At 41.7% G+C, this 16,258-nt stretch overlaps 1 protein-coding gene and 1 pseudogene across 1 annotated transcript in view; one reads left to right on the top strand and one right to left on the bottom strand.

Moving 5' to 3' along the window:
- The window catches only part of NPFFR2 (neuropeptide FF receptor 2), a 206,227-nt gene that overhangs the window by 86,817 nt on the left and 103,152 nt on the right, over window positions 1-16,258 (top strand). The window contains exon 2 of the mRNA XM_053703331.1: window positions 12,363-12,462. Within this exon, the coding sequence (XP_053559306.1) occupies window positions 12,363-12,462 (100 nt within the window). The remainder of the gene's footprint in view (window positions 1-12,362; window positions 12,463-16,258) is intronic.
- Window positions 6,801-9,297, bottom strand: LOC128649846 (heat shock cognate protein HSP 90-beta-like; annotated as a pseudogene).

Below are 16,258 nucleotides of genomic sequence, written 5' to 3'. Positions count from 1 at the left end.
TGCATGTCCCAGAGAGTTTTTATTTTTTTTACAGTCCTTGGGGTAGATTTAATAAAGGGCAAATGGACATGATTTGCTGTTGGAATTTAACACTGCACAAGCATTTCTGGTGAAATGCTTGCGCAATGCCACCCCCTGCACATTTGCAGCCAATTGGCCGCTAGCAGGGGGTCTCAATTATCCCGATCATATCGGGATGATTGCAAGGCGGACAAGTTAAGGAGCAGTGGTCTTTGCCTGTGTCGGGTTGCACTTGTGAATTATTAGGCAAGTTGTATTTTTGAGGATTCATTTTATTATTGAACAACAACCATGTTCTCAATTAACCCAAAAAACTCATTAATATCAAAGCTGAATAGTTTTGGAAGTAGTTTTTAGTTTGTTTTTAGTTATAGCTATTTTAGGGGGATATCTGTGTGTGCATGTGACTATTACTGTGCATAATTATATAACATCTCAACATTCACAAATATACATTTCTGACATTCAAAAACAAAACAAAAACAAATCAGTGACCAATATAGCCACCTTTCTTTGCAAGGACTCTCAAAAGCCTGCCATCCATGGATTCTGTCAGTGTTTTGATCTGTTCAACATCAACATTGCGTGCAGCAGCAACCACAGCCTCCCAGACACTGTTCAGAGAGGTGTACTGTTTTCCCTCCTTGTAAATCTCACATTTGATGATGGACCACAGGTTCTCAATGGGGTTCAGATCAGGTGAACAAGGAGGCCACGTCATTAGATTTTCTTCTTTTATACCCTTTCTTGCCAGCCACGCTGTGGAGTACTTGGACGCGTGTGATGGAGCATTGTCCTGTATGAAAATCATGTTTTTCTTGAAGGATGCAGACTTCTTCCTGTACCACTGCTTGAAGAAGGTGTCTTCCAGAAACTGGCAGTAGGACTGGGAGTTGAGCTTGACTCCATCCTCAACCCGAAATGGCCCCACAAGCTCATCTTTGATGATACCAGCCCAAACCAGTACTCCACCTCCACCTTGCTGGCGTCTGAGTCGGACTGGAGCTCTCTGCCCTTTACCAATCCAGCCACGGGCCCATCCATCTGGCCCATCAAGACTCACTCTCATTTCATCAGTCCATAAAACCTTAGAAAAATCAGTCTTGAGATATTTCTTGGCCCAGTCTTGACGTTTCAGCTTGTGTGTCTTGTTCAGTGGTGGTCGTCTTTCAGCCTTTCTTACCTTGGCGATGTCTCTGAGTATTGCACACCTTGTGCTTTTGGGCACTCCAGTGATGTTGCAGCTCTGAAATATGGCCAAACTGGTGGCAAGTGGCATCTTGGCAGCTGCACGCTTGACTTTTCTCAGTTCATGGGCAGTTATTTTGCGCCTTGGTTTTTCCACACGCTTCTTGCGACCCTGTTGACTATTTTGAATGAAACACTTGATTGTTCGATGATCACGCTTCAGAAGCTTTGCAATTTTAAGAGTGCTGCATCCCTCTGCAAGATATCTCACTATTTTTTACTTTTCTGAGCCTGTCAAGTCCTTCTTTTGACCCATTTTGCCAAAGGAAAGGAAGTTGCCTAATAATTATGCACACCTGATATAGGGTGTTGATGTCATTAGACCACACCCCTTCTCATTACAGAGATGCACGTCACCTAATATGCTTAATTGGTAGTAGGCTTTCGAGCCTATACAGCTTGGAGTAAGACAACATGCATAAAGAGGATGATGTGGTCAAAATACTCATTTGCCTAATAATTCTGCACTCCCTGTATAATAATGTGTATTACATAAGGACAAGACCTGGTGATGATCCCTGTAGTCCCTCGCAAAGAAAGCCAGCACACGAGATTTAGAACAACACACCTTCCTTTAATGCAAAAGTAGCATAACGTTTCAGCTCCCACTGGAGCTTTGATCACATGCAGCAGTTCATAAGAATAAGTCAGGCATCAAACAACACACACAAATAAACCCTTAAATACCCCCACCCACCAATCAAAATGCAACACAGAAAACCGCCAAATACAAAGATAAACAAATCAGCTGTGTATCACAATGTCGGGCATGGACCGCAAACAGCAATGCGTGTCCATGGAAACTCAATAGCATATATCTCGCAACTGCGCATGCGTAAATGACGTAATAGCGCTTGCGTGCTCAGTGTCATCATGGCGTCTAAGCTGGTTGTCATGGATACCATAAACAAAAGGTCAGCGGAAAAACACTGCAGTAACAAAGGTAATATATAACCACCACCTACACCAACAAATAGGCATCAAGACAACACTGCGCATTGCCCACTATGATATACACATAAAATCTATCAAAGACATTGCTATATGCCAACAGGCATATATCTAGTGAATGACGGAGCTAAACAACCTGTATACAGGTTGCACACAAATTAAATTGCATATGATCAGTTAGTGAAACTAATATTAAAACAAAACAGCCATATTTTTAGTTAGCCACCAGTATATTTAATGCATAAGTAATTTACTAGTAAACAATGAGCTAAATATAGCCCCTAATATAGTCCGATCAGGACTTAACTGTAAATTAGATTAAAATATGACATTTATACACATATAGTGGCCACTAGAGAAATAACTAAACATATTTACAAAATTTTGCAACGTGTATCTAGGGTATGGTAAAAACATCCATAATCAGATGAAAGGAAACCCACAGTCATTTATAGAAGCAGCTGTAATCAATGGACATATTTAAGCCTTTGGGTGTTATAGTGTCAAGTCGATAGATCCAACGAGATTCCATTTTTAGCAGAGCCTTGGCTCGATCACCCCCACGTCTACTCTTTGGTACGTGGTCAATTAGAATAGTCCTCAATGTAGAGATGGAATGTCCGGCTTGAACAAAGTGGCATGCCACTGGCTGATCCGAGGTGCCCTTATCTAAAGCCAATCTAATGGCTGTCTTATGATTGGCTAACCTCTCTCTGAAGGATGTAATGGTTTTACCCACATAATATAGCGAGCAAGGACAAATGATCACGTAGATCACATGATCAGAAGTGCACGTGAGCCGATGTTGTATATTGAAGATTTGGTTCGTATGTGGATGATGAAACCTATTCCCAACGATATATATATATATGTATGTATGTGTATGTGTATATATATATATATATATATATGCGTGTGTGTATATATATATATATGTCTTATGTGTGTACATATGTAATTATGTGTTCATATGTGTATCTATGTCTGTGAATACATATATACAAATATAAATACATAAATACATATGTAAACATATATAGTCATATATATGTGTGTGTGTACAACATTTAAAATTACGGGGAGGTAAAATTAGGGGGAGGTCCTCCACTACACATAAAATATACAGAAAATAACTAATTGTGTAGTTCATTAACAAATCTAGACAGGCCAGAAAGCTTGTTTTTCCCACAGAAAAACTCTGAATTACATTGTTTCCAATGCAGCAAAGGATTCTGGGTAAGATATGCAAATTAGGTTGACAATGACACACCTTTTTACTTCAAGTCTGCTTTCAGCAGATTCCCTTTACGCCAAAGCATTGCTGTTCACACAGCTTATAAGCTTAGCTAGGGTTAGTGCAGTGATTCATAACCATCCCAGGACAGACTGTTTTGTGGTTTTTGCCACTCATCAGTTGGGAGAAGGTTTGTATCCTCCACTACGCACAAAATATAGAGAAAATAACTACATACATATCCATCTTTAGAGATGTTTATGTATGTATCTCTATGTTAAAGCTCTTTGCCTGTCTTTTTTCCATACATCCAAAACCTCTTATTTTTGAGCACATATCTTTTTTGTGTAATCATTTTTTAAAATCATTTTTATTAGATGGTGTTATTATGAATGTAAGTGCGCTTTGTAATGGATTTTTGATGGATTTTGTGACACTTTTTTGGTTTTGTGAACTTGAATTGCGCTCAAGCGATCACATTTACTTTCAACTTGTAATATGAGCAATAACCCAACACATGCAAACACCTGCAATAAACCCCTTTATCGCTCGCGCACAAACAATTGCGCTCCACTCATAATCTGACCCTCTATATTTCTTCTGAACCTGCTACCCTCTATCTTCAGATTGTGACCCCTTGTTTTGGTATATCTTTTTTTGTGGAAAATGCTTTCAGGGCCCGATCCGATATGCAGTGTCGCCCGCAAAAGCCGGCGACGCCAAATTTTGTCCTGGTTTGGTATCCTATATACGGCGTAACATAGAAGTTATGCTCGTATATTTCACCCTTCAGCCGTAGTTTTTTGGCCCATAGACTGGTATAGAAAAGCTGCGCAGTTTGGTATCCAATATACAGTGTAAGGACTTACGTGGCAAAAATGGAGAATTCTTACTCCATTTTCACCTTGCCACAAAATGCAGGCATAGTAAGCCTTATGCTGAGTATTGGAGCCCCGTAACTCCCTAAAGATTAGGGGGTAATATAGTTAATATAGGTGGCGGTGGTGTAGGGTGCTCAGATTAGGGGGTAATATAGTTAATATAGGTGGCGGCGGTGTAGGGGGCTCAGATTAGGGGTTAATATAGTTAATATAGTTGGCGGCTGTGTAGGGGGCTCAGATTAGGGGGTAATATAGTTAATATAGGTGGCGGTGTAGGGGGCTCAGATTAGGGGGTAATATAGTTAATATAGGTGGCGGCGGTGTAGGGGGCTCAGATTAGGGGGTAATATAGTTAATATAGGTGGCGACGGTGTAGGGGGGTCAGATTAGGGGGTAATACATTTAATGTAGGTGGCGGCGGGGTCCGGGAGCAGTGGTTTAGGGGTTAATACTAGGATAGGTTTATTGCGGTGTGGGCTATGGCGGTTTAGGGGTTAATAATTAGGCTTATTGCGTTGTGGGGGGTTGTCGGTCTAGGGGTTAATACATTTATTGTTAGGAGTGAGAGGGGGGATTGCGGATAGAGGGGTATACGTGTCGGGCTATTTTTGGGAGGTGTGTTAGACAGTTACGGGAGATTTAAGACTTTAGTTAGTTTTTTTAGGCGGTGGCAGTTTCTAAAGTGCCGTAAGTCACTGGCGACTCCAGAAATTTGTACTTACGCTTATTTCTGGACATCGCTAGTTTGTCCGACTTTAGCAATTGTCGGCACTGTATATGTGATAGCCCGATGTGCGAGGTGAAACTGTGGGCGGTGCAGGTTTCCACGCTTGCTCTGAAACCTGCGCCATATATCGGATCGCGCCCTCAGCTTCTATTTAATTAAGTTCCTTCATATATTTGAAGGTTTGCATCATGTCACCTCCTCTAAACTATACATATTTATTACATAGAGTCTTTCGTTGTACGTTTTATATTTTAAACTATGTACCATTTTAGTAGCCCTTCTTTGGACAGTTTCTAGTTTATTAATATCCTTCGGGAGATATGGGGGCCAAATTATCAAACTCTGAATGGAGTGATTTTCAGTGTTAGTAAGAGTCAAGAGAATTTAGTCCACATACATTTCCAGTTTATTCTCTGAGCCACCCAAAGTGATCCTGGTATCTGTGGGTCTCTCCTTACTTTATGGACTAAAATCTTGATAGACAAGCTAAAGAGTACTGGAGATATGGGGCACCCCATTCTATTCGTGTACCAATGTTAATATGAAATTTATCAGACAGTAATCCCTTCACTTAGACCTTAGCCATTGTATAATGCGAGAAACCCATATTCATAAATTTATGACTGAAATTAACCCAAAGGCTTTTTTGGCATCAGTAGAAAATAGGGCCAGGAGAATATTATTATTTTTAGCATAAGAGGTGAGTTGAAGGGGCCGAATTATCAGTTCCGAATGGCTCCTTCAGGCTCGCCGGAAACAGAAGTTATGAAGCAGCGGTTAAAGACTGCTGCTCCATAACTTGTCTACCTGATCTGAGGTGGTGTACAGAAATACACCCGATGGAATATTTTCGGGTTGATTGACACCCTCTGCTAGCGGCCGATTGGCTGCGAATCTACAGGGAACGATATTGCACAAGCAGTTCTGGTAAACTGCTTGTGCAATGATAGATGCCGACAGCGTATGCTGTCGGCATTTATTGATGTTCAGCAGACATGATACATTACATTGTATTGTCCTTTCGCACTTTGATAAATATGCCCCATGGTCTCCAGAACTGTACACAAATTTCCTTTTTTTCAGTGTACAAAAAAAGGTCTTTATTTTTGCATAACATTGCCATTTTACAACCATGAAAAGAAAATCTCACAGGCAGCACAACACAGCGTTACTTTTCAGATAACAGCATTTTATTCTGGAGGATATTAAAAACTTCCTGAACGGAAGAACAAACTTAAAGGGACAGTCAAGTCCAAAAAAAACTTTCATGTTTCAAATAGGGCATGTCATTTTAAACAACTTTCCAATTTACTTTTATCACCAATTTTTCTTTGTTCTTTTGGTATTCTTAGTTAAAAGCTAGACCTAGGAAGGCTCATATGATAATTTCTAAGCCCTTGAAGGCCGCCTCTAATCACATGCTTTGTATTTGCTTTTCACATCAGGGGAGAGCTAGTTCAGGTAAATCCTATAGATAACATTGTAAGCATGCCTGTGGATTGTGGCAGACACTGCACTAATTGGCTAAAATGAAAGTCAATAGATAATAAATAAAATGTCATGTGATCAGGGGTTTGTCAGAAGATGCTTAGATACAAGTTAATCACAGAGGTAAAAAGTGTATTATTATAACTGTGTTGGTTATGCAAAACTGGGGAATGGGTAATAAAGGGATTATCTATCTTTTAAAACAACAAAAATTCTGGTGTTAACTGTCCCTTTAACCCTTTCCAGGCAGGAAACTCCAACCAGGCAAGGGTTACACCTCTTGGCGCATCATACCCATGGTAACCGCATAAGACCAAGAGGGCCGAGACATGAAAGGAAGGGTTAAATAAACAGCAGAGACATCTGGTAATTCCCTGCATTTAAGGGGAAGGATCTGTTAACACATTAACTGCCAAATGAGCAAGCAGGAAAATTAAACGCTGTAATATTTACAGTTCATGCCAGGAGGGCTTTACAGCCTGAACACCTCCCTGCCAAAGGAGTTGCAGACACAGGGCTGTAGAGGGAAGGAGCAGAGAAGGGGGGTTATGAGTCCAAAAAGTTAATCTACTTCCTCCATGCGGGATGCATCCTCATCACCCTCAAGTGGAGGAATGTCTTCTGTGACAGATGGTGTGGTTTCTTCTACTGCGGTCTCATCTTCATCAATGCCCAGACCCAACTTGATCATCCGATAGATGCGGTTTGAGTGAGTCTGTGGATCGTCCAGAGAGAAGCCAGAGGACAGCAAAGCAGTCTCAAACAGCAGAACAACCAGGTCCATCACGGCTTTGTCATTCTTATCTGCATCTGCCTTCTGCCGCAGAGTCTCCACAATTGGGTGCTCGGGATTGATCTCCAGGTGCTTCTTTGCCATCATGTAACCCATGGTTGAGTTGTCCCTCAGAGCCTGTGCCTTCATGATACGCTCCATGTTTGCAGTCCAGCCATACGTACTGGTAACAATGCAGCATGGGGAGGACACAAGATGGTTGGAAATGGTAACCTTCTCAACCTTCTTGTCCAAGATCTCCTTCATCAGCTTACACAGGCTGTCAAACTTGTTTTTGTTCTCTTCCATTTTCTTCTTCTCATCTTCGTCTTCTGGCAGCTCCAGCCCTTCCTTTGTGACAGACACAAGAGTCTTCCCATCAAATTCCTTCAGCTGCTGCACACAGTATTCATTGATTGGCTCGGTCATGTACACCACCTCAAACCCGCGCTTCCTGACACGCTCCACAAATGCAGAGTTGGCAACTTGCTCCTTGCTCTCACCAGTTATGTAGTAGATGCTCTTCTGGTTCTCCTTCATGCGTGACACATATTCTGTCAGGGAAGCCATTTCATCTCCAGTTTGGGAGGTGTGCTAACGCAGGAGCTCAGACAGCCTCTTCCTGTTGGTGGAGTCTTCATGGATCCCAAGCTTGAGGTTTTTGGAGAAAGCTTCATAAAATTTCTTGTAGTTTTCTTTGTCCTCAGCCAGCTCAGAGAACAGCTCCATAGTCCATACACTTCTTCACAATGTTCTTGCGGATGACCTTCAGGATCTTGCTCTGCTGCAGCATCTCTCGAGAGATGTTCAGGGGAAGGTCCTCAGAGTCTACCACACCACGGATAAAGTTCAGGTACTCTGGTATCAGCTCGTCACAGCTGTCCATGATGAACACCCTGCGTACATATAGCTTAATGTTATTCTTCTTTTTCTTATTTTCTAAGAGGTCGAAGGGAGCTCGGCGTGGGATGAACAGCAATGCGCGTAACTCCAGCTGGCCCTCAACTGAGAAGTGCTTTACTGCTAGATGATCCTCCCAGTCATTTGTAAGGCTCTTGTAGAACTCTCCATACTCCTCCTGGCCAATGTCATCAGGATTGCGAGTCCAGATTGGTTTGGTCTTGTTCAGTTCTTCCTGGTCAATGTATTTCTCCTTGATCTTCTTAGTCTTTTTCTTTTTGTCTTTGCTTTCCTCTTCATCATCTGAGCCCACATCCTCTATCTTAGGCTTGTCCTCGCCTCCCTCCTGCTCCTCATCCTTTTTCTCTTCCTCTTTCTCCTCCTCAGCTTCATCATCGCTGATCTCCTTCTCTCGCTCCTTCTCTAGATAGAGTGTGATTGGGTACCCGATGAACTGGGAATGTTTCTTCACCACCTCCTTGACGCGTTTTTCCTCCAAATATTCAGTCTGATCTTCCTTAAGGTGCAGAATGACCCTGGTCCCTCTGCCAATGGGTTCACCATAGTCTGTGCGGACAGTGAAGGATCTACCAGCTGAGGACTCCCAGATGTACTGTTCATCATCATTGTGTTTAGTGATCACCACAACCTTTTCTGCTACCAGGTAAGCAGAATAGAAGCCCACGCCAAACTTCCCAATCATGGAGATATCTGCACCGGCCTGCAGAGCCTCCATGAAAGCCTTGGTTCCAGACTTAGCAATAGTTCCAAGGTTGTTGATTAGGTCAGCTTTAGTCATACCAATGCCAGTGTCCACCAATGTAAGAGTACGTTCCAGGCGATTGGGGATGACATCAATCTTCAGATCCTTGCCGCTGTCCAGTTTAGATGGGTCAGTAAGGCTTTCATATCTGATCTTATCAAGGGCATCGGAAGCATTGGAGATCAGCTCTCGCAGAAAAATTTCCTTGTTAGAATAGAAAGTGTTTATAATAAGGGACATGAGCTGGGCGATCTCAGCCTAGAAGGTGAAAGTCTCCACCTCCTCCTCTCCATGATGAACTTCTTCCGGCATCTTGTAGGTTTGATGCGGTGGATCTGCGTGTCCCTGTGTTGATGAATGAAGAGAAGAACCGCAGGTTTTAATTATAGCTGAACCAGTGCACAGGTGAAGTAATCAGCTGATGGGTGAGAGCAAGTTGGTATCCACTGTGTTACTGATCAGCTGATTACTTCACCTGTGCACTGGTTCAGCTTTAATGAAAACCTGGCCTGTTGAGGGTACTTGAGGACCATGGTTGAGAAACTAAAGCACTAGTTCATCTGACATGTGTTGATTACCTGGAGAATAAAGCACACATACTCTGCACACTGACACACACACACAATTCTGTGGCACAGTACCAGTTACTAAGCAATTAGAATGATACACAATCTCTTCTCTACTCACTACTGTATTGTAAAAATAGAAATAATTTACCATACAAATTGTACACAAAGAACAAGTTATCAATACTGCCAACACAGCTGCTGCAATACGGTGCTCAAGAAACACACATGCACATCCCACTTAGGTATGCTCTTCAACAAAGGATACCTAAATAATGCAGTACATAATAATAAAAGTAAAATAGAAATGTGCATTTTGGAATTTTGAAGTACAGGTTGTGGTTTCAACAGAAAAAAAAAGCCATTTCCATTTTAATCCAATCCATCAGGTTAAATGGATCACATTATGAACACACTGAAATGGAGGAAACAGTGCAAAATCATTTTAATAGTTTTTATTTCTTGTCAACCACTTGTTTCTATTATTTTATTGGACCCTTCAAAGCACTATTATAAACTGCTGTTAAATTGTATTGCGGTTCATAAAGGAATACTAATCATTCAAAATGAAAAATCACATTTTCCCAGTGGGAATACAGCACAATCTTTAAAACAGCATTTAGGTAAAAGATATTTGGAATACATATAAATATATCAACTGCTGCCTGAACTACCTCTCAGTATGCCAATAGAGCAGAAATTGTGTAGGTGAAGATCAACTTAGACATAAAAATATTCTAGTCTTACATTATCTAAACTCAGTTAAAAAAGTTCATTGTTTAAGACAGTATATGACTGGAAAAAAAAGAAATAGAAAACAAGTATACTTTTGGCCACTTTTAATAAAGACTCAAGTCCAATAGAATTTGTATAAACTCATATTATTTGCTGAATATATCCCAGATGTAGAAAATGAATAATTAATATATTTTAAATAAAAAAAGCCTAAACACTTTCCGGTTTGTTGTTTTTGTGTGGAGCATGTGTGTGTACTGTATGTATTTATGTAACTATATATAGACATAAACACAGTCTAGATAGGAATTCCAAGAGAAAAAAAATATTATTCAAACAAGTGTGTTTGTATGTGATTAGGTCACCCATCTTGACAGCATAATTTGCACTGTGCACAGTCATCACCTCTTGGGCTGAGGGCCCATGTCATGACCAAGTTCATATTTAATAAGACAGAGAGTCCCTAGAGGATTGCTCTTTTTTTGGTTTGCCTTCCAAATCTCTGCCTGCCTTGTAATATCCATAGTATTTTTTTTTATTTAATTAGCAAGAAACACAAATAGCTTGACAATAAATAGTTACAGGGGATTCTCAAAAAGCCCCTTTGAGAATCCCCTGTAACTATTTATTGTCAACTTAGCTATTTGTTTTTCTTGCTAATTAAATAAAAAAATACTATGGATATTACAAGGCAGGCAGAGATTTGGATGGCAAACCAAAAAAAATAGATGCAGTCCTCTAGGCACTCTCTGTCTTATTAAATATGAACTTGGTCATGACATGAGCCCTCAGCCCAAGAGGTGATGACCGTGCCTGCAGTATAATCACCACCACCCTTGATAAACAGCTGTACTGCTGTAGCCATATTTTCTCAATAAGCCTGCCCAGGCTCTCCCTTTATTTCTAGTAATCCCATGGATGCTGGAGAACAAAAAATGAAGTTGGCATAGTCATGTTTTTCATAATGACACATCACATCAATACTTTAATATGAGACTCTCAGACACTCCAGATAGTTATTTAGGGGCTGGTGTTCTGGGTCATGCTGCTGGATTGCCGAGCCCCGGGGGAAAGTACAGCATGGCAGCTGCAGCAGCTCAGCCTCTCACTGACCTGGTCATCACTGAACTGTCACCACGCCGGTCTCACTCCTGCTGACAGCCTGACACTGAGTGCGCACTGCGAGTGCAACGGACGGACCCGGTGGCTGTGCGTGGCTGGCTCAGGGCTGCTGCAGTCACGGTGGAGGGAGACACAAGACCTCGGCTCTCAACCTCTCACCGGCTCATTCAGTTCTTCAAGTTCACAGCTGTCGTCCTCAGCTCAGTGTGTCTCAGTGAGCAATGAACATTTGACAGCGTGCGCCGCATCTCAGTCTCCCTCTGCGCCTGCCGCCTTGATGTCATGCCGCATCTCAGTCTCCCGCCTGCCGCACCAGTATGTCCCACCCCTGGGACCACGGCGCTGATTGGCTGATGGGGCAGGCAGGGCTCCCGAGGCTGGTATAGACCAGCCTCCATTGGGAGAGGTATGGGCCGCAAAGAGGACTCAGAGACTTTTGCCAGCAGCCACTGGGTGGCAGTCTCACTCTCCGCCAGCCCATATAAACAAATACATACACATTGCACAACGGTAGGGCTCACAGCCTCTGCCTACTTGCGCAATGTGTATATATTTGATTAGGATTTTAAATCAATAATTATGCAGCACAGCCATGAGCGCAGGGTGTGGGGGGGGGGGGTAGGGGGGCACCCGAAAATAGTTACCCACAAAAAAAATTATATATTTTTTTTTTATCAATTAAATAAGGTGTAATTACACAGATAGGACAGGTGAGGTGCTGCCTCACCTGCCTCCTATGACAGCACGTCACTGTCATGTGGTGTATAGTGTACCTTTTAATGTGCATGCATATCTGGCTGTGAACAAAATTAACTTCAGAGGAGTAATCGCTGACAAAATGTATAACAATATGGCTATCCCTTATCAGTGTTTTATTGGTGCTTAAAAAATTATAAGGAAAATGTAATTGTGCATAATAATATTTTACTCATGAAATGTAATTTTACCCCACAGGATGGCCATTTGGTAACACAGTGTGTAAGCTAAGTGGTATGGTGCAAGGGATCTCCGTATCTGCATCTGTTTTTACTTTGGTGGCCATAGCAGTGGACAGGTAAGTTACTCAAACTATAGTCATTAATAATTATTATCTTTTTTTTGTTTTTATAAATATATGTATAAGCTTTATATTACTCTAACAATACACATAGGCAAGGAGATACCATTTTCCTGTGCAGTGTGCAATGACAAATGTAATATATTACACAGATTCCGGGACCAATAACATTAAAATTCACAGATTTAATAATTTCTGTTTACTTCATTTGTTGATCATCTATCTCCATTTTGAAGTGAAAATAAAACATTTGTATATATAAATGTTCAGATAATTGAATGATTAGTTTATTATATTCAAAAATGAGTACTCCATAGGTTGAGCAGAGCTAAGGGACATTAAAGGGACATGAGACATAACATTTTTCTTTCATTATCCAGATAGAGTGTATCATTTTAAACATCTTTACTTCTATTATATAGACTGTTTTGTTATTTTATTATTATTATTCTTTATTTGTAAAGCGCCGACAGATTTTGCAGCGCTGTCCATGGGTACAAGGATAACAGTACAATGGAGAAACAATACGATAAAAAACAAAATTTTACAGACAAATACAGGGGGAATTGAGGGCCCTGTTCCCGTGGGAACTTACAAGCTAGATGGGTAGGAAGATGGGAAACAGGAGGTGGAGACTGCAGAGGTGAGAATGATATTAGTGAGGAGATAGAGGGCAACTGTTAGTTAAGTGAAGTTAGTTTAATAAGTCTGGTGATAAGCTTCCCTGAACATAAAGGTCTTTAGGGAACGTTTAAAGGAGGAGAGGTTAGGGGCAATTCTGACAGCATGGGGAAGTGCGTTCCAGAGGGTTGGTGCCGCACGAGAGTAGTCCTGTAATCTAGCATGAGAGGAGGTGATGGTAAAGGATGCAAGAAGCAGGTCGTTGTTGGATCTTAGGGGATGGGCAGGAGTATATTTGTTGATGAGTGAGGACAGGTAGGGTGGGGCAGCATTGGTGAGGGCTTAGTAGGTCAGGGTGAGAATTTTGAATTTAACTCTGTTGTGAATGGGGAGCCAGTGAAGGTACTCACAGAGAGGTGTAGCAGAAACAGAGCATCGAGAGAGGTGGATTAGCCTGGCAGATGAATTTAGGATGAATTGGAGGGGAGAGAGGAGGGAGAGAGGGAGGCCAGTTAGTAAGTTGTTACAGTAGTCAAGTCTGGAAATTATCATGGAGTGGACTAGCTGTTTAGTAGTTTCAGCAATCAGAAATGGACGCATTTTGGAGATATTGCGTAGGTGGTTGAAGCAGGATGAAGAGAGCAGTTGGATGTAGGGAATGAAGGACAGATTTGAGTCAAGCGTTGCTCCGAGGCAGCGTACTTGGGGTGATGGGGAGATAGTGGTGCCACCAACAGTGATTGAAAAATTAGAAACTGGAGTAGAGTTAGAGGGGGGAATTAGAAGTAGTTCGGTCTTGGACATATTTATTTTTAGGTGGTGAGAGGCCATTCAGGAGGAAATGCCAGATAAGCAGTCACTGATGTGAGAGTTGACAGAAGGGGAGAGTGCAGGGGTGGAAAGGTAGATCTGGGTATCATCAGCATAGAGGTGATAGCTGAGGCCATAGCTGTTAATAAGTTTACCCAGTGAAGAAGTGTAAATAGAGAAGAGTAGAGGACCCAGAATGGAGCCTTGAGGTACTCCAACAGACAGGAGCAATAGAGAGGAGGAGTCACCAGCAAAAGAGATGGAGAAAGATCTGTTAGAGAGATAAGAGTGAATCCAGGAGAGGGCAGTGTCACAGAGACCAAGAGAGCTGAGAGACCATAGGAGAAGGGGATGGTCAACAGTGTCAAAGGCAGCAGGTAGGTCAAGTAAGATGGTATCCTATGTTTAAAGCATACCTAGGTAGGCTCAGGAGCTGAGATCTACAGTGCCCTCCACTAATATTGGCACTCTTAGTAAATAGCAAAGAAGGCTGTGAAAAATTGTCTTTATTGTTTAACATTTTGATATTTTGTTAAGAAAATACAGAAATACTCTGCTCTCATTGATATCAAACAATTGGAAACACAACGCACAAAAAAAATCTTTGTTAAATATATGTGTGGCACAATTATTGGCACCCCTATGAATTCATATGAGAAAATATATTTAAAGTATATCCCCATTGATATTTTACATTTTTTAGTACATCTGGGTGACTAGGAACAGGAAATTGTTTAACGATAACTTGGTATAAATATGAGGTAACACATAGGTCAAATTCCTCTAGTCATTCATCACAATGGGTAAGACCAAGGAATATAGTTGAGCTTCACAAAATTTTAAGTGACTATTAGAAAATAGCAAAAGAATTGAAAATGCCCATTTCCACCATCAGGACAATAATTAATAAATAAAGTAAAGGTTAAATTACAATGACTGCAGAGACCTAAGTAATTATATACAGCTGTGCTGTCAGAAAGACAGCTGAATGTGTGTAGCAAACAGGATAATATTTGAGCTTGAGAAAGGCTATACGTAACTGAAACGCGTTGGTCTTTATTGTGACACTTTTGGGCTTCCGTAGTCCTGTAACTCTGACGCCGTGGGAGTTCATTGAACTCTATCTGACTCACTGTAGTCCTTTCACAAGAGTTTAGGAGACACCTAAGAGAAACAACAATACCCGGAGAGGGAAAAACATTTTGGAGAACAACTACTAATGGCAACTGGTGTAAGTATGAGTGTACAGCTTGCCATTGGAATTATATTTCTGCTTTAAAGGATTCCTTTGCCCTTTCTTCTCTCCCATACTTTGCAGCTTTGCAACTCTGCAGCCTTTCAGCTTGTGCCATCGATGTACTTGCCATATAAGCCAAGCTTTGACAACCACTAATCAAGACACCACTTTGCTTAATAACACGACCTTGCTTAAAAAAAAGAGACAAGCAGCCTTTAAAATGTCCTTTCTACCTTGACTCCCATACCTGTTCTGTTGCCTTCCAATTAGAGTTCCCAGGCAAATTCTCCTGCAATTCCAAAGCGAACTCACCAAACATATTTGGCAGGGTAAACCTCCAAGAGTAGCGCAGATAGTGCTGCAACTACCGTGGATATGTGGTGGGTTAGGTTCTCCCTCGATAGTGAGATATTACGAGGGGGCAATGCTCACTCGCATCTCACAGTGGGGAGTTAAACAGTCTACCTACAAATGGCACTCCATCGAACAGGCCTCTTTGCCCTACAACCTAAACTTATGTGACTTGACCTGGACGCCTCCGCATTGTCATAGGGAACTGACTTTGTTGAACCCTATTATCCATGAATGTTTACATTTCTGGGACAAAATTCACCACTCTGAACACATTGCCCCACACCCTTCCCCTATCACCTATCTCCCTGGTTTACTGGCGGGTCTGCAGGACACCCATTCATTGAAATGGGCTCAGCTGGGAGTTCACGTGGTCTCGGACCTTTGGCTCCCATCACCGAAGGTCGGATTTAGACCCATTTCTCAGATTGATACTGAACTGGTTCTACCACAATATTTGAAGTTTGAATATCATAGAATTAAAAGCTTCCTGACTAGCTGGGGCTTCAAACCTGCACTGGCCCACCCTTTAACCCCCTGGGTAGACCCCTTTCCTGCTACTACACCCTCCTGGGCCTTAATCTGCAATCGGAAACAGCGGCTCACCTCTTGAGGTGGGAATCCCTGCTTGGTAAGTCACTCAAAGATGACACATGGGGGCACACCCTGGAACGCACTCAGAAAGCTATACATTGCACAACCCTATTTGAGACTTATTACAAACTGTTGGATCACTGGTATTACATCCCCACTAGACTGGCTAAAATATTCCCT

Source organism: Bombina bombina, chromosome 2 (genome assembly GCF_027579735.1).
Source record: "Bombina bombina isolate aBomBom1 chromosome 2, aBomBom1.pri, whole genome shotgun sequence".
Taxonomy (NCBI): Eukaryota; Metazoa; Chordata; class Amphibia; order Anura; family Bombinatoridae; genus Bombina; species Bombina bombina.
Note: the sequence above shows the minus strand (reverse complement) of the source record. Positions and strands in the feature narration are given on the sequence as shown.